This window comes from Pelodiscus sinensis, chromosome 3, assembly GCF_049634645.1.
Source record: "Pelodiscus sinensis isolate JC-2024 chromosome 3, ASM4963464v1, whole genome shotgun sequence".
NCBI lineage: Eukaryota > Metazoa > Chordata > Testudines > Trionychidae > Pelodiscus > Pelodiscus sinensis.
Window position 1 is genome coordinate 23,214,374 of NC_134713.1, and position 27,075 is coordinate 23,241,448.

At 40.8% G+C, this 27,075-nt stretch overlaps 1 protein-coding gene and 1 long non-coding RNA gene across 6 annotated transcripts in view; one reads left to right on the forward strand and one right to left on the reverse strand.

Moving 5' to 3' along the window:
• Positions 1-27,075, forward strand: part of NBAS (NBAS subunit of NRZ tethering complex) — a 338,668-nt gene that overhangs the window by 279,948 nt on the left and 31,645 nt on the right. For all 5 annotated transcript variants that reach the window (XM_075923472.1, XM_075923475.1, XM_075923474.1 and 2 more), the window contains one exon: positions 1,810-2,005. In XM_075923472.1, coding sequence (XP_075779587.1) covers positions 1,810-2,005 — 196 coding nt within the window. The remainder of the gene's footprint in view (positions 1-1,809; positions 2,006-27,075) is intronic.
• On the reverse strand, positions 1,860-22,897 carry LOC142827766 (uncharacterized). Its single transcript, XR_012902513.1, has 3 exons — positions 22,763-22,897; positions 13,435-13,518; positions 1,860-1,994 (listed from the first exon to the last, which is right to left on the reverse strand). It is a non-coding gene; the product is annotated as an uncharacterized LOC142827766 (long non-coding RNA).

Here is a 27,075-nt window from a genome sequence, read left to right on the forward strand (position 1 = left end):
CAATGTACCTTTGTAGGGTATGAACGCATGCCTGCTGCCAGCACCATCACTGCAGAGAGCAGAGTGCTGGACTGACAGCACTAGTTAAGGCAACGTGCTGGTCCCTTGCACCTTTGCCTCCAGGGTAGCCACTAGTACTGGCTCAGTCCAGGCCATACAAATGCCTCTAGATCTGAGACACGGTCAGCAGCCGCCTGTACCGCAAGTAAGTATCACTTGCTCATGCCAGTGCCATCCACACATGGTATTTGTGCCTTGTGTCCCCAAGCTTAGTAGCTGCCCCATTTCCCTCCTCACCACCAAAACCACCTACAGCCTCTTCTTGACTCATCCCCTCACCAAGCAGCCTCTTTCATCTCCATCCACCCCCCTCCCTCCTTTTAATATGTCCCCCAAACTCACCTAATGCCTCTTTCAGCCCAACTAGCTATTCCACTCCAGCACCAAGGCAATCTGAATTGGGGAGAGAGGGACCTACCAAAATAGTAAATCCATCTAGACCAGAGTTCTTCAAACTTTACTGTACTGTGACCCCCTGCGAACAATAAACATTTCTATACAACCTCATAAAGGGAGACCAAATCCTGAGCCTTCCTAAGCCCTGCCACCTCAGGGTGGAGGTAAAGCTCAAAGACTTCAGCCTCAGGTGGGAACCTGTACCCAAGCCCCACTATCCAGTACTGAAGCCCTGGAGTTTTGGCCCCAGGTGGTATGACTCAGGTTTAAGCTTTGGCCCCAGTTCCCAGCAAGCCTAACAAATTTGTGGTCCTGACCCATTTTGGGGTCCTGACTCACTGTTTCAGGGTAGCTGATTTAGTCTAGATTTCCCTTTTGTTTGAGAGACTGTCTTGTAAGACAGTATCAAAAGCTTTAGCAAACTCAAGTTATACCTCATTTACTGCTTCCCCCGATTCACGAGGCATGCTGCCCTGTCAAAGAAACTTACAGAGTTAGTATAATGTAATATGTTCTTGACAAATCAATGTTGACTGTTAATCATCACCTTAGTATATTCTAGATATAATTGCTCCCTTTTTTTAATAAACATCCCTGTAAGTGTCAGAGCAAGGTTTTTCACCAGAGCCATGGTTTGATGACCTTTGGAGGACATTTTAATGTATTAAAATCTGCAAATTATCAAAATTTTTAGAAATTATGTTAATAGATTTTGACCTGTTCTTGTTCAAATTAGAATATTATGTGTGCCCCTTTTACATTTTGTATTGGAATTACTGGAATGACCTCATTTGGAATGGAGTCATGAAAGAATAATTCCTTCTTAGATTAGTAAATACTTCAAAAGTTTTATTTCTCTATAGTTCATATTATGTTAAATATTGGAATGTGTTTTGAAATGTATATTCTGGGAAGATGTAATATTACCTGTTTAAATGGTAATAATTGAGAAAATGGTGTTTTATGCATAGATGGTTCTTCATCATTCCTCTATGATGATTTAAAATTGATTAATGTGGGGAAATTTAAAGACTTCAGAATGGACTTTTGGAGAGGGTTAAGTTCCACAGTCTCTATTTCAAGGTAGCCAAATATGTAACCAGGTAACATAATCAATAACACAGAAATAATGCAATTCAGAGACACTGAATCTCTGGTTGTGTTCCAATAGATGTAATTCCCAGCTGCTTATGCTGCCTCCGAGTTAGAAGAGTTTGCAAAGTTCCCATTAAAGTTGTTAACAAATATGACCTTTGTTTACTTGTGATGTGGCTACCGGTGATAATTTCTTTAACATTTGGATTAAAATGACTAAATATTAATTAAAGCAGAATCATTTTGTTTGAATTACAGGGAGAAACTAGTTTCTTCAGATGATCTATTGGAGTGGTTGAGACCTTTCTGTGATGATGACTCCTTGCCAGTGAAGCCCCGCATTCAGGTCCTGCAGATTATGGAGCAAGCATTTCATCTCAGTGATGAGGATAGCCGGCTACTTGTTTTCTTCAGAACTCAAGCTGTTCTCAAAGCATGTTGGCCTGAGAAAAAGGTATAATTATTTACCCTTATATTAAGTGATAGCTATTACTGTGAGTTTGTGACAAGTGCTATGCAATGATAAATAGCCTCGTAAAAAAAAGTAGGTTTATTTAACAAACAGGAATAAAGCAGTAGAGAGAATGATTTTCAAATAACAAATATCCTGTTTATATTTTTACTCATTTAGTTATACTTTTCTCTACAAGCTAAGTTAGACAGGTTTCAGTCTTGAATTACAGCAGAACTATTCAACACCGGGGCGGCCCGTGGCTATAGGTGGACTCGGCCGCTGTCTAGGGCACCACCGCCCGGGGCGCCCACCGATGACAACAGCCCATTGACGGACCTGCAGGTGGGGGTGCCCATCACGCATTCCGCCTGGGGCACCAGCTGCCGCAGCCAGCCTCAAACAACTCCTGCTTAACACGTGGCCCACAGCCCGTTTGTTTGCGGCCCGTGGTGTGGTTTGGGTTTACGTAGGGCTCAACACACAGCCCGCAAGTGGAAGCCAAAACACAAAAATAGTCAATATAGTGATCTTCTGTTGACATGCTATTTAGTAGTTAAATTCCTGAACTGTCATTGCTCATTAAAAGTGCTGTCATATGGGTGGAAATCAGGTAAATATTGCATTTCATTAATGTCAGCAGAACTGACTTAAATGGGGCCTGCATGTTGTGTAGTCTTGCCTTAATCTTTGTACTCATGCCTGTCTCAGTGTGAAAGAAGCTATTTACATATATTTGCATATATATTTGTATGTGTATGCAACCGCACTTAAGTTGCGGCCCTCGGCATGTGCTGTGAGAATCATTGTGGCCCCTGGAGCTTCCCAAGTTAAATAGCCCTGAGTTACAGGAACAGAGCAGGTTGTAAAAGAGGCTGTGTGAAATGACATGTCCTCAGTTCCCTTTTAGGGATGTTAAATATTGTTTATTTTAGTAATTGTGTAGCTGCAACAATTTTAAATTTTTAGCAGTTACACAATTACTAAAATACTTCCCTCCTCCAGCAGGGGCAGGGCCAGCAGCCAGTGTGCTCCCGGCCCCATTCCCAGGGAGCCGCCTGCCACTCTGCGCAGTACGGGATGGCAGGCCAGAGCCAGCCTACAAGGGGAGCCAGTTTAAAAATTGGCCAGCCTGCCAATTGAGCATGAAATGCATAGCACACAGAGAGAGGGGGTGTTGCAGTTAACCAGGACCATTAATTGATAAACGACCAACCAGAAGAGGTGTCTCCTTGCACTGGATGTTTGGAAAGCTCTGGGTTTCTACTTAAAAAGGACAAGGCCCTTCCACAGGTCCACTCAGCTCTTCACATAAGAACATAAGAACGGCCATACTGGGTCAGACCAAAGGTCCATCTAGCCTAGTAGCCTGTCTGCCGATAGTGGCCAGCATCAGGTGCCCCAGAGAGGGTGGACCAAAGACAATGATCAAGCGATTTGTCTCTTGCCATCCTTCTCCAGCCTCTGACAAACAGAGGCAAGGGACACCATTTCTATCCCCTGGCTAATAGCCTTTTATGCACCTAACCTTCATGAAATTATCTAACTTCTCTTTAAACTCTGTTATAGTCCTAGCCTTCACAGCCTCCTCTGGCAAAGAGTTCCACAGGTTGACTTTGTAGTCTACGTGTAGCAGGGGTGGGATTCCCCGATACCCTCCCAGAGGTTCTCAGTGGATCACCTCTGGTGTCCTTACATGCTACGAGTTGGCAGGAGCCCAGCTACCAGCATTGATCAGGGCCCACTCTTCCAGAGCTCAAGCTTCATCGCATACCTATCTCACTCATGTTTCAGTCTAGGATATCTGTCGAGCAGTGATGTATTCGTTAGTGCACTTTCACATCACACTATGCCATCATGCAGTAAGCTAGGGAGGATACTGGGTTCAGCAGGGCTGTACTGCAGTCTTCATGTCCTTAACTTCTACCCACCTCTGCCGATGCTGCTTACAGTCACCTATGTTGAATTGACATGAGCAAGCACTCGAAGAAAAGGCAGTTTCCTGTTCCTTAATTGGTGTACTTCGAGATGTGTTGCTCCTGTGCATTCAACTTCCCACTGTCCTCCCTCTGTCAGAGTTCCAGCAAGAAGGACCTGAGAAGGAAGGGACCGAGCAGGGCCCTAGCTTGACACATCCACACCACTCCAGGGGGCGCTGGGACCCTGGCATGTACAGGTTTTTACAGGTACACATTTTGAAGAACACCAGTTACAGAACAGGTAACTGTCTTTTTTTCCCCACCCTCGTGAGATCTATCAGATGAATTCTAACCAATCCAAATTAATGAAGCAAGAAGTTTGGTCAGTTTGAAGGTCTTTTTAATTTCCATTATTTGTCCTACATTTCCCTTTCCCCCATGTAAAATCCCAACTTTCCGCTCTTAAGTCAGTCCCAGTTGCATTGTCCAGTGAGCAGACTAGAGGGATTCATGGCCACTATAAAAGCAGCAAAATCCTCTTATTACTACCTACCTAAGATGTTCTTGAAAACAGTGCAGCATGCAGTCTGTATTCCTGCAAAAGTGATCTCTAAAATGCTTCCATTCCCATCTGTCTCTTGTTTTGCCTTGAAGCTTGTCATTCTAGCCACTTATGGATAGACTAGAGTAACTCCTAGAGAATGTACGCTAATTACATCTTGATATGCTAGACTACAACCATATGTAAGGTATGTCTTTATTTCTCTGACACTTTTCAATACCTGCTATGTGGTACCGATCTGTTCTAGTTTTTAGCCCATGAATAAAGTTTAGTTGGTTATCCATATTAAAAAATAGACTTTAAACTAGCTCATTTTACAAGTGACTATCTGTATTTGAAGTGCTTAGTACTGAAGCATTTTTCTTGGAGACTCATGTTTTTAATCTGCAAGGTTTAGAGGGGAAATATTCTTAACATGAAACTTCCTCGTTTTTATATCTCAACTCTCTTTGGACATTCTCTTGTTTTGAAAGCCGTAAGCATAATTTACTAAAAGACAGAATCATTCAGCAGCAAAGAACTGCTATTCACTCATTTTATAACTCTCACTTTTCCATTGTCACATTCTTTGAATTATCATCAAGCCCACAAAGAAGCAGCATTGAACGTTTTCACCTAGTTGCTAGAAAATTTTAATTTATAAAAAAAATGCTGATAATGTAAAACAAATAGCAGTATTTTTTTCTGACCCAGTTAGTTGATGATGGGTGTTTTTTCCTTAACTGCTTTGGATTATCACTCAACTACTTAAAGTAGACCTACCACTGCATTTGCATTTAATACTTCAACCGTTCTTTAAATACGTGGATGTTTTTCCCTGTTAGTACTAAGTTTCCTTGGCACCATTTCTCTTTTTACCTGTAATTCTAATAGCGTACTTTCTAGCCTCAAAGCATTACAATTCTCCTATGTTCACCAACAGGTCCTTAAAAATACATGACAAATCAAAAATAAATAATCCCCGGCTGTCATGTCCATAGAAGAAAAACACACAAGAAATTTTATTTGACAGATGCCTTCACAATTTTGATTTGGTGTTAGGAGAATTAGTAGATTTGTCCTATCTGCCTAATAATTGTGATTGTAAATAGCTTCACAGTTCAACTAAACAGTATTCATATTTTCATGATGTTTTAGGGGGGAATCTAGTATAATTCCAAACAGTCTCTAAAGGAAACGGTATATCTTCAAGTAACAATAAGTTTTGTTGCTTGAGCTCGAATAATAATAGTGGTCCCTCCTCTTCAAATGATCTTAAAGAGATTTAGAAATGTAACAAGCTGATATACTTGCTGTGTCCAGATTCAGTCTGAAATAATGGTGGTGGTGTGGCAGGAAACATTCACTAAAGTAAACCATGGCACAAGGTGTTAAATGACTGAATCTGCTATGGCAATGAAGGATGTTGTGGTGTGAAGAAACCAAAACTTTCCCACTAATGGGCAGATTGTAAGAGGACTGCACTTCAGGGGGTAGAAGTGCGGTGAGGCCATAGTGGCACATTAGAGCCACTGCCAGAAATTGTAGCTTTCATCTCCCGGGGAGAAGGCATGGGAGGCTGTGCCTTATGGCTAGAGCCCTTCACAGATACAATAATATAGATCTGTATCAAGTCCGCATCCAGCAGTATCAACCCACAATTCACTAGCTGTTTTTTACAGTAGCTACATCGACACCCACAGCAGCAAACTGTTTCACAAGTGGGATGTGAGTAGGGGTAGGGTCTTGCAGGGAAGAGGCAGCATGAGGATGGAGTCTTGGGGGTAAGGGATAGCATTGGGTGTTGAGGAGAAGGGGTGGCACAGGGAGGTGCTGAGGGAAGTGGTAGTGCATCATGTGCTTCTCCCTGGGGTTGGCAAGTGATAGCACATGCAGTAGCAGTGCATGTTGCATCATAGAATTGAAAGGAACCTCTAGAACTCATCGAATCCAATCCCCTGCCCTCATGGCAGGACCAAGCACTGTCTAGATCATCCCTGACAGGTGTTTGTCTAACCTGCTCTTAAATATCTCCAGTGATAGAGATTCCACAACCATCCTAGGCAATTTATTCCAGTGTTTAACCACCCTGACAGATAAGAAGTTTTTCCTAATGTCCAACCTAAACGTCCCTTGCTGCAGTTTAAGTCCATTGCTTCTTGTCCTGTCCTCAGAGGCCAAGGAGAGCAATTTTTTCTCCCTCTTCCTTGCAGCATCCTTTTAGATACTTGAAATCTATCATGTCCCCTCTCAGTCTTCTCTTTTCTAAACTAAACAAGCCCAATTCTTTCTGTCTTCCCTCATAGCTCATGTTTTCTCTGGCCTTTTAATCATTTTCGTTGTTCTTCTTCGGCTGTTCTCCAATTTATCCACATCTTTCTTGAAATGCAATGCCCAGAACTGGACACAATACTCTAATTGTAGTGGGATACCCATCTGCTATAATTCCTGAGGCCTGGGACAGGCCCTTTTGGGGATACTGGTGCTGCCCAAAGGACCTGAACTGGTGGACAGGAAGCTGCATGGTGAAAAGGTGCTAGACAGCCCCAACTGTGACCCGCTGCCCAGTCCCAGCTGCTGACACCTGGTCACTGGCCCTGAATGCACTGCACATCTTAGATTGCCTGAACTGGACACCACAGACCAGGCACCACTGGGCAGTTGTATCTGCATCCAGTCCACTATCTGCAATATTGTCTGTACATACGACTCTGTATTTATGGGGCCTCCCTGATGTTGGAAGATAGTTTATGCATCCCTGCATCAGCTTTATTCAGTGTTTCTCTAAATACTCTATGTATAATTCGCTCTCCCACAGTACTCAAACTGATCAATATTGGGGATGAAACACGGTAGCATTTTAACAAAACACACCTATACTGCTTTATCAGCCAAGGAAGGGCTGTGCAGAAAAAGCCCACATGACTGTGTGCAAGGAGTTATAATACCTGGGAAAGATTTTAGTCATGTATCAGAGTTAACACGCTTGCTCTGACCAAAAGAAGTGGTCGTTTATCTGTCCTGAGACTCTCACAGGTGCTGCTCCTCTCAGATGAAAGAGGCCATCTCTGGCAGTATGTTGCCCCCTAACACTGTTTTTGGACATTTGTTGCCTTCTTCCATCTCGCACCTCTAATTGCATGTCTTTGTAGTCTCCCATCCAAATAGTGAAGTACGCCAACCCTGCTGAGTTTGTGAGCTCCAACAGGTTGTTTAGCTGTACAGTAATTCCTCATTTAACAGGTGCCTGCTTAACATATTTTCGTGATAGCACAATTTTTTTTTAAGGGAAGGTTTTTTGAATTACATGACAGTCCCTAGAATAACATGATTTCCCCAGCCAGCCCATCGCCGATGACTGTGCAGACCTTCTTCCATCTCCCTGCAAAGCGGTGGAGGGTTCGCCGCACCATTCCCCGGCGATCCCCCTCCCCCTCGCCAGACGCAGTGCGGGTCCCAGCAGACCTGTGACAGGGGCATACTTCCAACCCAGTCCTCCTCCCCTCTTCTCCCTTTCCCTTCCCCAGAGCCAAACACTTCCCCTCCCTGCTGTAACACAGTCCCCTTTCTCCCCCAACCTTATGTCCCGGTCCCAACAGATACCACCTCTTGAAACGCAACCCCCACCTTTTCCATTATTTTCAATGGGAAAATTGACCCCACATAACATGTTTTCACTTAACACGATCATTTTCTGAAACATATCTATAGTGTTAAATGAGGAATTACTGTATAGTCAAAGACAACACCTCCTCTTTCATCAGAACTATGTAACACAAGTATACAAGACACAGAGAGCAGATGGAACTACCTGTAGTTTTGGTCCCGTTTACAGAACTGATTGTTTTTTTCTTAAAAACAAGGAATGTGCACCATTTTTGTTCTCATCACAGAAAGGTCAAATTCAAATAGCAGAAGAAATAGATAAGTATAGCATATGTTCTTCGTAGAGGGAACTATTCTACCTATTTATAGTATGGGGGGGTGGCATTGAAGATTATCTTGCAAAAATGTTGCTACAGGTCATATACCCCTCATACCACAAGGTGGTTCATCTACTCCTTCAATGCTTTACTCTTCAGCTGCTGAGCAAACAAGGCATAATTAAGAAAGAGTCTAGTATTATCCTTTCGCAAACACTCAAGTATGTACTCTATACCCATTGAGCTAAAAGTCTTCAGAACTAATAAGATATGGATTTTATTTTAAAAGTTATAAAAACAGTTTATATATTTGACATAAGTTATAGCTATTCTTTAGGCTTTTTCTATTTCTCATACACAGTACATCAGAGGACACCTCTTAGTGTAATTTTTAACAAGTTAGTCATATCATAGTGGAGATGTAAAAATGTGCACATTTAAATTATCCAGTAGGGTCAAAGCTTTGGTTTTTGTTAATTTTTGGGGTGTTTTACCCTGAATAACTAACTAAATTGTTAAAAAGTGTTAGGCTGGTATGTCTATCGGGTGCCATCTGAAGTTCATTTTGTTTTGCCTTTGCTAAAGAAAAGAATGTAATGAGCTAGTGCTTAGGCTATGCATTTCCTTTTTGTATGGAAGTAATATCATGGATTGGTGACTAACCCAGGATGTGATATGAGTGAGTTGCTATATTTGAAAAAGGAAACAGACACACCTTGAGGGTAAATACTGGTTTCTAGTTCCTAAATCTTAACAGATTAAATGAATCCACACTGTTAATTGGGATATCATTTGAGTCACCAGATTTTTGCAGATTAACATGTTAGTGACCACATACAATAGAAAGCAAGGATAGTTTATCACAGACTGTACTGCAACCGTTTATATTTGAAATGTCCTGTTAATTACTTTTCAGAGTGGTTCACGGTAAACTAGTAAAATACTGTCTTAGAAATATAAAAGTCCAGGCTACATAGCTCAAACTGTTACATCTTTTGTTGAAAATTGAAAGAAGAGCACCAGATTTGTACATGTGGTATGGGGTATGCAGGTAAACAGCGCCAAAATTAGCAAATTTCTGTTGCATTGTGTTAATACTTCAATCTTACATTTTATTCAAAGATCCCAAAGTTATTCACAGAATGATTGTCCCAACTTTACAGATAGAGAAATTGGGACACAATGAACTGCTGGTTGAGCTAAGAATAGAACTTAGCGCTTCCAGACTTATGCCCAAACAGATACTGCATTTGTACCACTTTTTAAGTATTCCTACTCTTTTTAACTATTTAAGAAGAGTTCCCCCCTCATTTATAAAGTGACCATTCTCACCTAGGGTATGTTTACACTGCAGAGGAAGATCGAAGCTGCCACTGTAGATCTTCCAAGGTTTGAATTGTTGGTCTAGTTAAGACAGCTAATTTGAAGTGAGGGGGCACTCCAGTCGATGCCAGAAACCCTGCTTTCACAAGGAGTAAGGGAAGTCAAAGGAAGAGTGCTGTAGTATAGATGTACCCCTAGAGAACAGAATGGACAAAATAATGCTAAAATAGTAAAGCCCTTTGAGATGTCAGTGAAAAATTACATTCCTGATTTCTCCTTGGGACTTAGATAGAAATGTATTTCTGAGACTTCTATATTAGTTGACATTTAAATAATTGCAGGCATAGAGTGCCTGTTCTCTTTCAATAGTTAGAAAATATCTTTATTTTATTTTATTTCAGTGTCACATTATTTCAAAAATTGTTTATTCTTTTTTATCCTGTTTTAAATAATTTTTGTATCCCTTTATAATGTTCCTTTCTTTCCCCAATCCCTATATAATACCTACAGATACATAAGATAATGCAAAGGATGGATGTGGAATCTTATTGAGTAAAGATAAATTCAGTGATATTGCAATGTTCAATACCAGAAAATGTGTGAAAGCCACCCTCAGTATGTCTAGTAATCGTCTTAGTTGAGCTTTGCACACATCAAAGGAGGACTTAATATTTAATTATGCTCTAGGTGCTATAAGTAATGGTCCCACAAATCAATATGCTGCTGGGAAGCAGGCCAGCTCGTGCAAAATTAAAACTGCACTTTATGCAGGCAGCTACCTATCTAACCGTCAGAAACACAGCAATTTCCAGTTCTCTAATGATTAGTTAATGAAATTAAAAATTCAAAGGTCCCCATTTTTCAAAGGCTTGAGAATCCTTAATTCACATTCCAGTAGCATCCCACAGCTACTGGCAGGAGGGGAGGCATGTGTTGTTTTAATCCCCTTGATACATTTTATCTGAGCTCTTCAGGTTCTGTAATTTTCTAGTTAGCTGGTGCATGAAAAATATGGGTCAAAATACTGACATTTTCTTCAATTTTTTTTCTTTTTTGGGTAAGAGAAAATGTGTATCTTAGAATTTTCATGTTTAAAATTTTATCTTATCCATTTAGGATAAATAACTCATTCGCTGTCATAATAAATGAGAAACAATAGAATTTATAAGGACTCCCAGCAGCATGACTAATGTATGTATATTATATCTATTTATGGGACAGCATGTGAACATATTGGTTATTCAATTTGGTGACCAGTTCTATATAATTTGTAGGAGTAAAAAGTTAGAGTTTTACCCTGGGAAGCAGAAGCTAGTATAGCAATGTATGAACTTTAGCAAAAGTTCTGTATATAAAACCAATATTTATTTTAAAATAAGTAGTTAGTACATAGGATTGTGTAATCATTATAAGAATAACATTTGTCATTTATATTTGTATGTGATTTGAATCAAAATAGCATGTATAGTTTAGAGATGATAATCTCATTTAGAGTTGCCTTTATTTTTGGTATATCATACATTATGTTCTTGAGACCATTTTTGAGAATCAGGAAGTTACTGAAGTATGAATTCAGAGCCTATCTTTAAGCTCCTGGGGGTTTTTAAGTGATAGCATTGAAAAGTGGCATGAAGAGTGTGTATGTGGGTGTGAGAGACAGACAGACAGACATGAGAGTTCTTTTAAATAATGGTACCAGTACTTTTTCCTACATTTTCATCCTGGAAGATGTCCCCTACTATTACTACCACCCAGAAGAACTCTGTACTGGACAAAAGCAGTGTATCTTGATCTAACATCAAATCAGAAAGAACTACTCACAAAAATAAGACTGGGTTTACAGGGTACTAATAATTGTCCAATCTCTCTTGAATGGCAAAGGTCTTACGTGTGAACAACATAATATAATAGTGGCTTTTTCTTTGTTACTGCCCTTGAATAAGACCTGGTCTATGCTGGAAGCAATGTCAAACTAAGGAACTCCATTCCAGCTACACCCTTTAGATCAAGTTACCATGGTATCTCAAGAGTGAGGGATTGATGGGAGAAACTCTCCCATTGACTTACCTTACTCTTCTCAATCCAGTGGAGTACTGGAATTGATGGGAACATGACTGGCGGTTGATTTAGCAGGTCTTTACTAGAGCCACTCAATCTACCCCGAGCGCTCAATCTCCACAGTGCTGATCTCCTGGTAAGTGTTGTGCAGATTGCTATATCAATTGTTTTTGAGCTGTCTTGTTCAGTGGCTGAATGGTTAAAGCATTCAGCTACAGTTCGGTTCAAGTCTTGCTTAGTCAATCTCAAACTGAAAGACTAGTACACCCAGCTGCGGAGTGGTCTTATCTATCAGGTTAGGGCAGTCAAAGACTGTCTGATATGATTGTGGCTACATTACACCCTTGTGTAACATTGGCTATGAAACTAATGTGCCTTAACTACATCAGCCTGATGAGCCATTCACTCAGGAGAAACTTTTGATATCTTGTAACCTCTGAAACTTTACCTAATGCATAAAAAGTCAATGATTCTATCTTTTTTAGTCAATAAATTAATTCAAAGTTGCTTATCATTGCCTTGGATCATTTGCTTGTAGTGCAGGTGACTTTACCAAAGGGAAAATAAGTCAGAAGAGAAAAGTACAAATTTTTAATGTTTAACTGTAAAAAGAAAAAAAAAGAAACAATGAAACTCAATTTGCTGATTATGTACTTTCTCCACGTGAAAAAGTGCAGAAGGCATTGCTTCTGAGAACATCAGATTTAATGATGTGATTTATCAGTATGCATTCAATCAAAACAAAGAAACCATCAGATGAAATGAGAAGAGATATAGAATGGTTTGAATGTTCCGTGTATGAATCTTAGTTTGAAATATATATGTAGATATAATTTATAAATGTCTTTCCTGTCCTGTGGGGGGAGTATATTGATCAGAGTGACGAGAAAATGGGCATGTCCTGCTTTCTTGAAAACATGAAGAACATAGGAGTTGTTATACTGCATCAGAACATTGTATCTAGTCTTCTATGACCAGAACCAGATACATCAGAGGAACATGAAAGAACCACACAATAAGCAAATGTGGGATAATCTACCCTCCATATTAACTCGCTTTATCATCTTTTCTTTTTGGAGACTTGATTTAAAGTCTGAAGAAAGACATTTCTTATCAGTTTAAATTTTTTATAACCAATAGCTGTTAATACTGGATAGTCTCACAATACATATATGTTTGAATCACTTTTAGAATCTTGCTAAATTCAACACTTGTTGACAGTAAGTTCTGTGGTTTAATTATATGTGTGAAAAGTGTTTCCTGTTTTGCTTTTTTCACCTTTTAATTGTATTGAATGTGTCCCTTTGTTCTTGTACTATGGAAGAGAGAATAGAAGCTCAATATCTACCGTCTCCATAAGGTTCATTACTATACAATTTATCATTTGTTACTTCATATATTTTATAATGTTGCCATTATTGTCTTGTTCCTAAAGTGAGCAATTCTAATAGTTTCATCTCACTTCATATGAAAGTTTTTCTATGTCTATAATCACTTTTATCACTTGTCACTGAACCCACTCTGATTCTGCAATATATCTTTTGAGATGAGGTGACTAGTATTTCAGAGGAAGCTGCATTATTTATTTATACAATGACAAAATATTTTCTGTAGTATTCATAATCTTATTCCTTATACAACCTAACACTTTGCTTTTTTTGAATGTACCTGCTCACTGAGGAGGGGTCTTGATTGAGCTGTCCACAGTGGCTTTTAGGTCACTTTCTTCAGTTGATACAGTTAACTGAGGACCTTATAAAACATAAGAATTGTTTTTTTTTCCCTTCCAATATCCATTATTTTGTATTTTTCAACATGGAATTTCATCTCCTGTCATATAATCTGTTTTTTCTCACATTCCTCTGTGATCTTTACCAACCTTAATGACTTTGCATTATCTGCAACTTGATACTTCACTGCTTACATCCTATCTAGAGAGAATCAATGAATATATTAAACTAGAAGATTTTCCCAGTGTTGCTTGGGTCCTTAACTCAATTAATTTTTGTTTGGAAAATAAAATGAAAATGTACATGCTTCATTTAAATCATTGCTCTGGGTTAGAGCTGGTGATGAGGGGTTCAGTATGCAGGCTTCCCCAGGGAAAAGACTATCTCAGCCTTCTCTCACTGCAGGCCAGGTCAGAAGTGCCTTTCCATGGCCACTACAGCTCCAGCGGGCACAGCCGAGGGCGGGGGAGGTTCATGTCACCCACATGGGACAGGTCCATGTTCATGTGGCCCCTGCATTCCCTAGCCAGATCAAGGAATGAAGCAAACTGTGCATTTTTCCCATGGTCCCTAGTGAAGAGGAACAGCCAACAATGTCCCAGTATGAATCTGTGGAGGGGAAAGGTGCCTGTGGGGTAGGAGGCTTGAGACTGGGGAAGTCCATAGGAGGGGTCTGGGTGCACAGCCATTCCCTTTCATCTGATTGGCATCTTTTCTTTATGGTTTTATGAGAAACAATTCTATTCCAGGCATATCCCATTTTCCTGGCATAGCCAAATCTTTACCTTTAATGTATGATAAGAGGAAGCTGTGTACCAAATTTAGTGGTCCTGGCTCTTACCATTTAGGAGTTCTTGAACAAACAGACAAACTCTCTCAAGTATCTAGTAGACTAGAAAATGTCCCCAGCATTGCTGAAGTCCTTGCCACAAATACATTTTGTTTTTCTTCAATTAAATCATTGTTCTGGTGTGGGGCTGGAGATGAGGTGTTCAGTGTGCAGGCTGTGCCAGGGAGAAGACTACCTCAGCCTTCTCTCACCTCAGGAAGTTGGGGCCAGGTGAGAAGCACCTCTCCATAGCTGCTGCAGCTCCAGCAGGCACACCCAGGGGAGGAGTGCCATCAGACAAACTCTCTGAAATATATAGTGCATAACTGTCCTTTTCTCCGCCCTTGCCCCCTGCTGGCCCAGTGGGGTTATAGCTGTCCTGGTTCCCATCTCTGGACCCTTGCTGCCCATTGTGGTCTTTTTACAGTATAACTGTCCCTCCTACCAGACCCCACCCTTTCTGTTTTATGATAAATAATCAAATTCCAGGCATATCCTATTGTCCTAACACAACCACATCCTTGAAGTAATGATAAGAGGAAGCTGCATACTAAATTTGGTGGTCTTTGCTCTTAGCATTTAGGAGAAGTTCTTGCACAAACGGACTCACGGACAGATAAAAAATGCACGTTTCTAAAATATATTAGTAAGAACTCCAGACTTAGTGCAGAGCCTGGAATCTATTAGCCTTTTACCATTTCAACTGACCATTCAGTCCTAACTCTTTTGTCTAACTAGACCATTTTTGGTCCATGACAATATTATGCCTTCGCTCCATAATGTAGTTTCTTGAGAGGAATATTGTGAAAGACCTTTTAAAAGTCAACATTTTAAGCTTGTTCTCCTTTATCCCTAACTCTATTGATGTATTAAAATATTTTAAATAGATTAAACACAGTTTTCCTTTGCAGAAAGCGTACTAGTTAGCCTCTATTATATCATGGTCTTCTATGTTTTTGTTATTCTGTTTTTAATAATTGTTTAAGCAGATGTGCCAACTACACATGTATGGCTTATTAGTCATAATGTCTCTGTAATTAGTCTATAATTTCCTCTGTGACTCCAGAGCCTTTTCTAAATATAAGTACAATATTCACCATCCTCCAGTCCTGTGGAATTGTAACAGGTTTTAATGAAATCACATATATGTGTTAGCAATTCAGCTACTTCATAATTAACTTCCGTCAAAACTCATATATGTATACCATCTGTGCTTGTCGAGTTAGTGCTTTTTAAATTATCCATTTGTTCCATGCACTTGATGTAGTGCAGAATTAAGTGTCATTCTCACATAACAGTGTGCCTTTGTGGACTGTTAAATTCGAACAACATGCTGACATGCCAACCAGACTTTCATTTGAAACTCTCGCATACTCATGATAGAAGCAAACATTTGTGGAAGGCAAATTTCCAAAATCTTATAGTAATTATCCCTTTAATTCAGTTGGATTCCTCTATCTGGGTATAGATTCAAAACAGCAAACCCCACAAACATTACCACATAGGACAGAGGCGTAGTGAGGGTGTTATGTGCCCGGGGGCAAAAGAAACATTTGCACCCCCTCCCCTCCGCCATGTGACACAGCCCCGAACCTGGTGCACAGCTGAGGGGAACTTGTACTGCATGTTCCCCCACCCCCTACAGTTTAGGGCAGGGCTCCCGCATGCACTAACCAGCCAGTGGAGATGGAGGAGGGTCGGGCTTGGAGCAGAGAGGCAGGGAGGAGGCTCCAGCTGCCGGTGGCAGGTGGAGTAGGAGCACGTGAGCTGAAGGGATAACGGGGGGAGCAGAATGGGATTAAATTGGAGCCTCCCTATCATGGTGCCCAGGGGCAACTGACCCTGCCAGCCCCCTCGCTTCGCTATGCCACTGCCCCACCTCCTGCAGATCTATCATCTTATGCATGTGCAAAATCTGTGAGAGCCGTCCCATGAATCTGCAGTTAGTGTCTGTGGTGCCTGCTTCTGGGTGGTGTCTCAATGCTGCCACATTCACCTCTAAAGAGGGGGCTTCCCAAAGCAGGTCCTTGCTGCTGACCCCCAAGGCATCCACAGGTCCAGTCTCCTTTCAATGGGCCCACTTCTCAGGGCTTATTGATCTTGGATCTGTCTTCCATCCCCTCTCCAACCTTTGCAACTGCCCAGAGGTGCTCACCTTCCGCCTTATACATTCCCACCTCAGTCACCCTACAGGGACAGTCTCTGCCTCACTTGTCCTAGGGACTATTCTACCAAGATGTAATACAAAGTTTCCATGTGAAAGGACTCAATACAAAGCTAAAAACTTCAATGAGAGAATAATTAATACAGAGACCTGTCCACATCTGCTGCCGGGAGACACCTCTGCCTGCCTCCACTCTTCTCCCCCAGAGTCTACAGCCCCATTGCAAAGGGAGGGGAAGAAAAGAGGCTGAGGCCCATCCAATGGGACTGAAGCAGTCATGAGCAAGACATGCCCAGGAGGAAGAAAAATTGTTCTCCTTGGCCTCTGAGGTTAGGATGAGAAGCAATGGGCTTAAATTGCAGCAAGGGAGGTTTAGGTTGGACATTAGGGAAAAACTTCCTGCCTGTCAGGGTAGTCAAACACTGGAATAAATTGCCCAGAGAGATTGTGGGATCTCCATCACTGGAGATATTGAAGACCAGGTTAGACAGACACCTGTCAAAGATGAGCTAGGGCAACTCAACTTTGGAAGCCCCAGGGACCACACTGATACTTACAGAACGTGCTGAGGGCCTCAACTTGAGTGTGGTTGCATATGCAAGCAAATAAATACAAATAGCTTCTCTCACACTGACAGGCATGAATACAAAGATTAAGGCAAAACTACACAACACACAGGCCCTATTTAAAGCATGAGGGGAATGTAGGCTGAGGGGGTGGGTATCAAGGAAAAAGAGGGCAAAGGAGGTATGGGCAGTGAGGGAAGGGGGAGGAAACAGGAGGGTGCCGGTGCCTGGAGCTTCTTGGGGTGAAGCAGAAGGGCAGACATCTGCAGGAGAGGGACCAGTCTCAGAGGAGAGAGGCAGGGCAGGTGTGTAGAGGGAGATGTTAGGAGAGGGGATGAGGAGGGGTAGCTCACTTGATCAGAGTGGGGCTACTGGAGGAGTGGGCACAGGGGGGAGAGAAGGTCACAGGAAGGCTGAGGGCAGTGAGAAGGGCAGGAGTCAGGACAGCAGAGGAGGGTGAGGGGTTGGGGGGCAGCAGGCACCAAGGGAGCAGATGGAGCAAGGGGAGGAGACATGGCAGCAGAGGGAAAAAGTAGACGTTTATAAGATATTTATTAATAACTTGGTTGATATTTATTAAGAACATATTAGTAATTACTGTTCTTATTCTTATTAGGAATTTATGCCATTAAAAAAAACATTTTTTTGGAGGGGGGAGGGTGATGAGTCCCTTTTTTGTCTGGCGAGTAGGGTTTTCCATAATTTGTCGAGCCCTGTCTATAGGGGTATATTATCGACCACCTGATCAGGACAGTGATCGTGACTAGGAAATGCTAGGGGAGATTAGAGAGGCTATCAAATTTAAAAAACTCAATAATAATGGGGGATTTCAACTATTCCCATATTGATTGGGTACACGTCACCTCAGGATGGGATGCAGACTCAAAATTTCTTGATACCTTAAATGACTGCTTCTTGGAGCAGCTGGTTCTAGACTTCACAAGGGGGAAAGGCTAGTCTTGATTTAGTCTTAAGTGGAGCACTGAATCTGGTTCAAGATATATATATATATATATATATATATATATATATATATATAACTGGACTGCTTGGAAATAGTTAGCGTAATATAATGCAATTTAAATGTTGAATTTTATGGGAAAAACACCTCAGCAGCCCAACACTGTGGCATTTAATTTCAGAAAGGGGAACTACACAAAAATGAGAGAGGTTAGTTAAACAGAAATTAAAAGGTACAATGACAAAAGTAAAATCTCTGCAAGCTGCCTGGAAACTTTTGAAAGAAAACATAATAGAGGCCCAACTTAAATGTATGCCCCAAATTAAAAAACATAGACACACAAAAAAGTGTCACCATGGCTTACCAACTAGGTAAAAGAAGTAGCGACCGATAAAAAGATATCTTTTTAAAAGTAGAAGTCAAAACCTAGTGAGGAAAAAAGAAAGTACCATAACTTTGTCAAATTAAGTGTAAAAATATAATAAAAGCCAAAAAGAAGTTTGAAGAACAGCTAGCCGGAAACTCAAAAAGTAATAGTAAAAAGGTTTTTTTAAGTACATCAGAAGCAGTACAACCAGTGGGGCTCTTGGACAATGGAGATGCTAAAGGAGCACTCAAAGATGATAAAGTGATAGCAGAGAAGCTGAATGAATTCTTTGCTTCAGTCTTCACGTTTGAGGCTATTGAGGAGATTCCCAAACCTGAGCCATTCTTTTTAGGAGACAAATATGAGGAGTTGTCCCAGATTGAAGTGTCATTAGAGGAGGTTTTGAACAAATCGATAAACTTAACAGTAACAAATCACCGGGACCAGATGGAGTTCACCCAAAAGTTTTGAAAGAACTCAAATGGGAAATTGTGGAAATATTAACTACGGTTTGTAACCTATCCTTTAAATTGGCTTCCATACCTAACGATTGAAAGATAGCTAACATGATACCAATATTTAAAAAGGGCTCTAGAGGTGATCCTGGCAATTACAGACCAGTAACTCTAATGTCAGTATTGGGCAAATTAGTTGAAACTATAGTGAAGAATAAAATTCAGACACATGGATATATATAATTTGTTGGGGGAAAGTCAACATGATTTCTTTAAAGGGAAATCATGTCTTACTAATCTATTAGAGTTCTTGGAGGGGGTCAACGAACAGGTGGACAAGGGGGATCCAGTGGATATAGTATACTTAGATTTCCAGAAAGCCTTTGATAAAGGTCCCTCACCAAAGGCTCTTAAGTAAAGGAAGTTGTCATGGAATAAGAGGGAAGGTCCTCTCATGGATTGATAACGGGTTATAACTACAGGAAGCAAAGGGTAGGAATAAATGGTATGTTTTCTGAGTGGAGAGAGGTAACTAGTGGGGTCCCCTAAGGGTCTGTCCTGGGATCCAGCCTATTCAACTTATTTATTAATGAGCTAGAGGAAGAGGTAAACAGTGAGGTGGCAAAATTTGCAGATGATACCAAACCGCTCAAGGTATTTAAGACCAAAGCAGACTGTGAAGAACTTCAAAAAGATCTCACCAAACTAAGTGATTGGGCATCAAAATGGTGAATGAAATTTAATATTTATAAATGTAAAGTAATGAACACTGGAAAAAATAATCCCAATTATATGTACAATATGATGGGGACTAATTTAGCTACAACTACTCAAGAGAATGCTCTTGGGTCATTGTGGATAGTTCTCTGAAAATATCCACTCTTTGCAGCGGCAGTCAAAAAAGCAAATAGACTCTTAGGCGTCATTAAAAAAAGGGATAGGGAATAAAATAGAGAATACCTTATTGCTTCTATGTAAAACCATGGTATGCCCACATCTTGAATATTGTGTACAGATGTGATCGCCTCCTCTCAAAGATATATTTGCATTGGAAAAGGATCAGAAAACAGCAACGAAAATGATTAAGGGTTTGGAATGGGTCCCATATGAAGAGAGGTTAAAAAGACTTGGACTTTTCAACTTAGAAAAAAAGGAGACTAAGGGGTGATGTGACAGAGGTCTATAAAATCATGACCTGCTGTGGAAGAAGTGAATAAGGAAAAATTATTTACTTATTCCCACAATAAAAGAACTAGGGGTCACCAAATGAAATGAATAGGTAGCAGGTTTAAAACAAAGAAAAGGAAGTTTTTCTTCTCTCAGCACACAGTCAACCTGTGGAACTCCTTGCCAGAGGATGCAGGGAAGGCTAGAACTTTAACAGGGTGCAGAAAAGAGCTAGATAGATTCATGGAGGTTAAGTTCATCAATGGCTGTTAGCCAGGATAGGTAGGAATGATATCCTTAGCCTCTGTTTCTCTGGAGGTGGGGTGACAGGGGAGATATCATGTGAGGATTACCTCTGTGTTCCCTCCCTCTAGGGCATCTGGTATTGGCCACTGTCAGCAGACAGGATACTGAGCTAGATGGACCTTTGGTCTGACCCAGTATGGTCATTCTTATGTTCTTATCAGTGATGGTCTCGATGGTACTGGGTCCTGCAGTGAGGGCAGGGGACTGGACTCGATGACCTCTCGAAGTCCCTTCTAGTTCTAGTGTTCTGTGGTTCTACGAAGATATCATCAGTGTAGCCCAGGTAGAATAGGATTGTTAGGGGGTGAAAGCTGAGGAAACATTTGAGTTCAGCCATAAGTTGTTGATATTTGGGGGGGCCATGCGAGTGTCGCTGTGCCGCTAACTTAAAAGATATAAATAGTCCCCAAATTGGAAATAGTTGTGGGTATATGTTTCTACTGTAAGGGGAAACAGAAAGCTCCGTGGAACAGGTACTGTCTCTGTATTCATGCACTTCTTCCTAATGTTTAAATGCTATTGTAATACAAATATAATAATTCCAAAGTGCTAGTGACCTCAGCTACACTAAAGTTTCTCCAAGAGGTTTAGTTGGAGTCCATTCTAACATTTCTCTACTATAATTATTAAATTCTGCTTATCTTTTTCCTTTCCTACTTTTGCAATTCACTGCCCATTACATCCCATTAGTGATGAATGAGGAGAAAAGCTGTGCAACAGAATAAGAAATTATTTTTCGGATAATTGTCTTTTTGTTAGCAACGTCTCTCAGAATTCAACACATCCTGGTAAATGACCAGAATGTATATTGAACGTTTTCTCTAAAGGGGGTCTTAAACGTGTTGTGTGTCTGTTAATTTAATAAACTATATCAAGATACTGTAGCTGATTGCTGAAGTTTTCTATGGTTGTGGAAGTTTCTTTCTGATGGTGTGAACTGAAGGGCAGACATTTATTCCAGAGCCTTGGCCACCTTTGAAGGGAGGGAGGGGAGGCATGACATTAGCCCATGAGTAATGAATTTGGAAAGATGCTGCTAACAAAAAACAAAAATCAGGTAAGACATTTTTCATTCCTCTCTGTAAATTATGCTTCTGTGTTTGTTGCCTTCACTGGGTCAGCTTTCCAAATTTTGATTACTTGATTTAGTTAAAATATGAAACATTACCATTTAGCCACATAGGTGTTTTTCTGGTCTTTCTGTTTCCCTTTTTGTTTGATAGTGCTTTTTCTTTCTGAGACTGTTATTGTTCCCTTAAGTAGTATCTAAGCTACCTGTAAGGATTCTACTTCCTATCTTTGGACTTTAGGGTCTTTTTGACCAAAGTTCTCATTTTATTAAAATCTTCCTTTTAATGTTTAACGTCTTTGTCACTTTTCAGTATTCACTTACATGTTGAACCTAATTATACTGTGGTCAGTATTACTTAGATGTTCAGCTGCTGTTACTTTTTGAGTTAACTCCACTTAAGACAAAGTCAAGACAACTTTTTATTTTGTGTGCTTCAAAACTAATGGTTGCAAAAAGGAATCACATGAATTGTCAACAAATTCTATCAGTAAACCTTATCCCATTGTCATATTTAACCAAATTATACATGGGTTAAAATAAATTAAGTTAAAGCTCACTGCAGATCTAACTCAAGCATGGTTTGAGGACAAGAAGGATTTTTTTTCCTCTGAGCAACATTGAGGGAGTATCAAGACTTCCTTATAGCATGCTGGATGCCAAATAGATGGTGATAATAAATAAGAGGGGCAATTTTAAACCAACAAAACAAAAGGTGAAATGTAGAGTGGGACTGTAGGATACTGTCACAATTTATATCTAGTTCAGGAGGTAAGAGGCTTTACGGGTCCAGCTATGAGAGCAAACCTGAGCATGGATCCTAGGGAGGGAATTTGTGAACCCTCTTACCTTGAGGCAAAAGGGTGCCTTGTATCTAGGCAGACTGAGCTTTCCTTCACAATATCCTATTTTCTGGTTGATGAATGAAAGAAGGGATTCAGTACTAAGCTGAACTATGAATTGAGCAGTGGAGGTTTGATAAGATAGCCAACCCGCATTACTTGACTATATGGTATGAGGCCATTTATCACTTAATTCAGGGATGGGCAATAATTTGTGGTGGAGGGGGGCACTCCAAGATTTTTGAAAGTGGTCAAGGGCCGCACTTTTCTGTGGAAGTGCAGGGTCTAGGATGATGCAGAAGGGCACACAGAGTAAGGGGCGGGGGTGTGGGAGGCAGTGTGAGGTCTGAGAGGGAATTTGGGAAAAGGAGGGAGTTGTGACCTGGGAGGGGGTCTGGATGCAGGATTCTGGCCTGGAGGAGTGGTGTAGGAGGGGTCCAGGGTCTGGGAGGGAGAGTTTGAATGGTGACCTGGGGGAGGGAGTTGGGGTGCGGGAGGGGCTGGGGTGCCAGAGACAGGCCCTGGCTGGGAGGTGCTTACCTAAGAGTCTCCCAGCCAGCAGCCCTGCAGCACCCCTGAGGCAGGTTCTGTGATTCTAGTTCAATTAGTTCTGGGATAGGAGAACACTCCAAAGAGGCTCCTCTTCCTGCTCGCATTCATTACCCTGAATGCTCTCTCAGTCCTCAGGGGCAGACCACAAGAAGGAGAATCCCTACAGCAAAGCCCCAGCTCTGCAGCCTGTCCTACCTGACTGTTATGATCTCTTTGTGAAGTCACCAATTCCCAATGTCCTTTAACCAATAAGCTGCGGCGCTACAAAAGGTGTGATGTCACTGCCATGCCTGCCCCTGCCCTGCAGTGCTGAAGTCTTATCCCTGGCCAGCCCCTTTGTAGCTCCTCTGTCACACCCATGCACTGTCCCTTTAAGGGAAATCGGTCCTACTCTGTTGTCTCCCTCTTCCCCACCTGGCACTCTGAGTCACTTACAATCCATCCACTGTGTGTGTCCCTCTCTCCAACACCTGCTCTGCAGAGATGAACACCCTGACTTCATCATTCTCCTCTCCTCTCATTCCCCCTCTCCCCCCCACACACACTCTCTACCCAGAAGAATATTGAGAGCAGCTCTGCTGCAGGATGGAGCAAGGTGGGGAGAATGGCCACTGAACACATTGCCAGCTGCAAATATGCATGCTCGAGAGAGATGCTTGGCAGACCAAATCCAGAACATGGGAGACTGATTTTGCCCACCCCAACCCAGTGTTTTAGGATAATTTAAAGGAAATTAAATAACTGAAAAAAATAAAAGGTTTTACTTTTGTTCATTTTGTAATAGTTATATGTATTTCATTGGCCAAATGCCCAGCTAAAATATTTACTATTGATTTTTACAATGAGTTAGCAGTGTGAAAGCTACCTTGCAAAAGTTCTGTTTGACTCGTATATTTACAGATTTTGTACAGAAGTTATTGTGAATAAATATGCAAAAGGTGAATATTATTTGAACTTTTTTGCTAACCTATCTCATTTTTAAAGCCTTCCTGCCCACCCATAACTCACGCTGATTTGTTCATGTATTTTAATGCCCAAAGAGGGAATACTCAATTAACTGCAATGAGCTTTAATCATATGGCTCTGTTCATGAAGAGGAGCTTAATGACTTATCTTCTTCATATAGTCAGAATGTACCTCAAGATGGTAATGTAAGCAATGACTGTCCAGTGGTTGAAGAATGGGACTGGTACTTGTGGGAGATTTGGGTTCAGTTTCTGGCTGTGTCAAAGACATCCTGTGCAATCATATCCGGGACTCAGTTTCCCAATTATATATTAACAATAGTATGTTTTGTCTGCATGATCTGTTTAGATTGTAAGTTTTTTGCAGCAGGCACTAGCTTGTATTATTTTTACATGGTGCTTATGAGGGTGGTATCTTTATTATAATACAAATAATAGTTTCCACTATTGCTTTTAAAACTCTGTAGTACCTAAGCACAGTATTCCACTTCGAGTGGAAGCTTTAGTTCCTGATTTCTTTTTCTAGGGCTAAAGAAAAATATTGTATGTTATTTTAGCATAGTATTTTAAAATATACCCCATATAAAATCCATACTTTTTATTTAAAGGTGAGCGGTTGTGAATAAAAAGGAAAATATGCATTTTAGCAGGGGTTCAGAGCAACTTGTGGTGTATTGTAGCAACAAGGAACTGTTTCTCAGCAATTCTGTCCTTAATGTGAATATTTTGAAATGCTTACATTTGCAATCTGGTTAAAGTAATAAAATAGAATTTACAAGGATGCAAATCAGTAAACAGTTGGTTGAAATTCCAGGACGATAATGGCAGAAGCATTTGTATATGGTATCTATCACTGATTTTGAATAAGAATATAACTTTTCATAATATCCTGGCATTTATAATCAAGGAAAACAAACATTTTGAGTTCTGAATCTTTTTCCCCTGCCAATTCTCACCAATATTTGTCTCAGAACATTAGTAGAATCTAGACAGTATCCATTAAATCCAAGAGCTATCCCTTTCTTGTTAGGAATAAAAATGTATTAAGTTGAATATATTTCAGTGCTAAAAAACTCTGCGTTAGTTTGCTGATCACCAACTCTTTAGATAAGTGTAGTGCTATATGTACCGCATTTTTTGGTCTATCTGAATCATCTCCTTTTCATGTTAACTTTTCAATAATTCTGTTTTACAGCAGGTATTTCCAGATTATTAGCTTCAGGTTCTCTAATTATATGACTTAAGCAATACAGCATTTATAACCCTAGTAGAGTTTTCTATATTATAGGAACATAGAAACTTTATTTAATGGATTGTTCTGTGCCTCAATGGTACAGTTTAGAACCAGCACAAGGCTGTGTGATTATACTGGCTAAAATTTCAAAGTTACAAGCTAGAGGGAGGGACCCAGTGGACTACAGTGGCACAGTCTTTGTTACCTCTGCCTTTGCTATTCTTGTCTCTGTCAAAAACTATTTGCTCATGATTTTTGTAAAAGTTGATAATCACATAGTTTAGACAGCATACTATTTCCTTTAAATATTATAATGTCAGCAGTTTTCTACAGTTTCTACCTGTAAGGAAGTGTTCACATATTGACACATCTTCATCAGTGCCGTAACATGATGAATATGTATAAAACAATAGCCAAACAATGAGAAAAAGGGAAAAGAACAAACTTTTTAGTGATTGAAATTGGATAGCAAATATCCAGGATATTACTGCTTTGAAGTCTTATGGTACCTAACACTTCTAATCTTGCTTTTTTTTGTTTTTGTTTAAGAAAAGTGTGCTTTATATTAGTGATGAGCATTAAGATCTTCTTTTTATCCCTGTACTTGCAGTGGAGATCACACACTCAGAGTATTGGTAAATGGTAGAATTTCAAATAAATTCTTCAGGTATCATAAAGCTGACTGGATTAGAAACTCCTATATTATATTTTTTGCACATGAAACCAATTTTTGTTGTTGCTGAAAATGTAAAGTAAACATCCCTGAAAACTTATGAGATGCGATTGAGCATTAGTGTTAAAACTGGAGAACTGTGGTAAGCTCTTGGATAAAGCATTGGACTCCAGTGGCAGATTTTTTTGTATTCAGGTAATTATTTCAGTTTTCAACAGACATACAAGAAGCAGCAAGGTCAAAATATTTCTGTATATGAGTAGATGATTGAGTGTGCTGTGTCAAACGCAGTAAATCTGTTACTGATAAGCAGACTGTAAGTATTAAAGAAATATAGCTGTTGAGATGCTAAAGTCACCTAATTCAGTGAGGTACTGTGTGCTTATGTTCCTCTGGCTTCTGAAATGCAGAATACAGCTGAAATATTCGCTGTGCTTTTCAATTCTCAAAACATGTTTGGATAATTGGATTGATTAATGCCTGGAAAAGTGGGTCAATTTGTTAGCCAAAGTTAACTGTTTGCTGTAGAAGCTTCAGAGGGTAGCCAAATATGCAGTAGGGCCAGCATTATGGTATCAAAAATAGTCATGGCCACAATCAACTTATGAAACCTTGATAATATATATAAAGGGCAAAAGCAGTCAGAAGGGGAAAATAATATTCTTCTTTGAGTGATTGCTCATGTGCATTCCGTGTAGGTGTGCGCTTGCAGCATGCACGTGTTGCTGGAGATTTTTCCCTCAGCAGTACCTGTCGGGCCAGCAGGGGAACCCCCTGGAGTGGCACCAGTATACGGGCCCATATATACCTCTGCTGGCCCTCCACCCACTCAGTTCCTTCTTACTGCCGTGATGGTCATTGGAACAACCCTCAGCTCTCGATAGCGATTGTTGTCTTCAGTGTTTGTCTTCTGTTTTCACAGTTAATCACTGACTAAGTAGCTGCAAATTAAGTTAAAGACTCTCTTGTTGTTTTTTGTCCCCTGCCATGGCATGCCGTGCGCACGCGGCAGTGCATGCCCAGTCCGCAAGGGTTCAAGCCCTGCAAAAAGTATCACCTATGCCCTGTGGTAACCCGCATTTGGCCTGCTTAAAGTGTCTGGGGGAGGCTCACCTTGCAGAAGCTTGTAAGATCTGCAAAGCCTTAAATCCCGCACCAAGTGCAGGAGAGAGTCGCGTCTCAAAATCATTTTGAGGGAAGCAGCCCTCAGGCCGGCGTCGGACCCAGCTCCAGTCTCCCAGAGTGCGTTGGTGCAAGACAGTTCAGTGCAGCATGTTTTTCCGGCACCGTGCAGACCCCAGCACTGGATCCAGACCCCTGCACCTCAGAGAAAGAGACAGGCAGGTCTCCACCAAAGCATGTGCCCTCCATGTACCCTCCAGTGGGGCACATGGTGCCTACAAGTCCGGAGCCCAGGCTATCTCGGTCA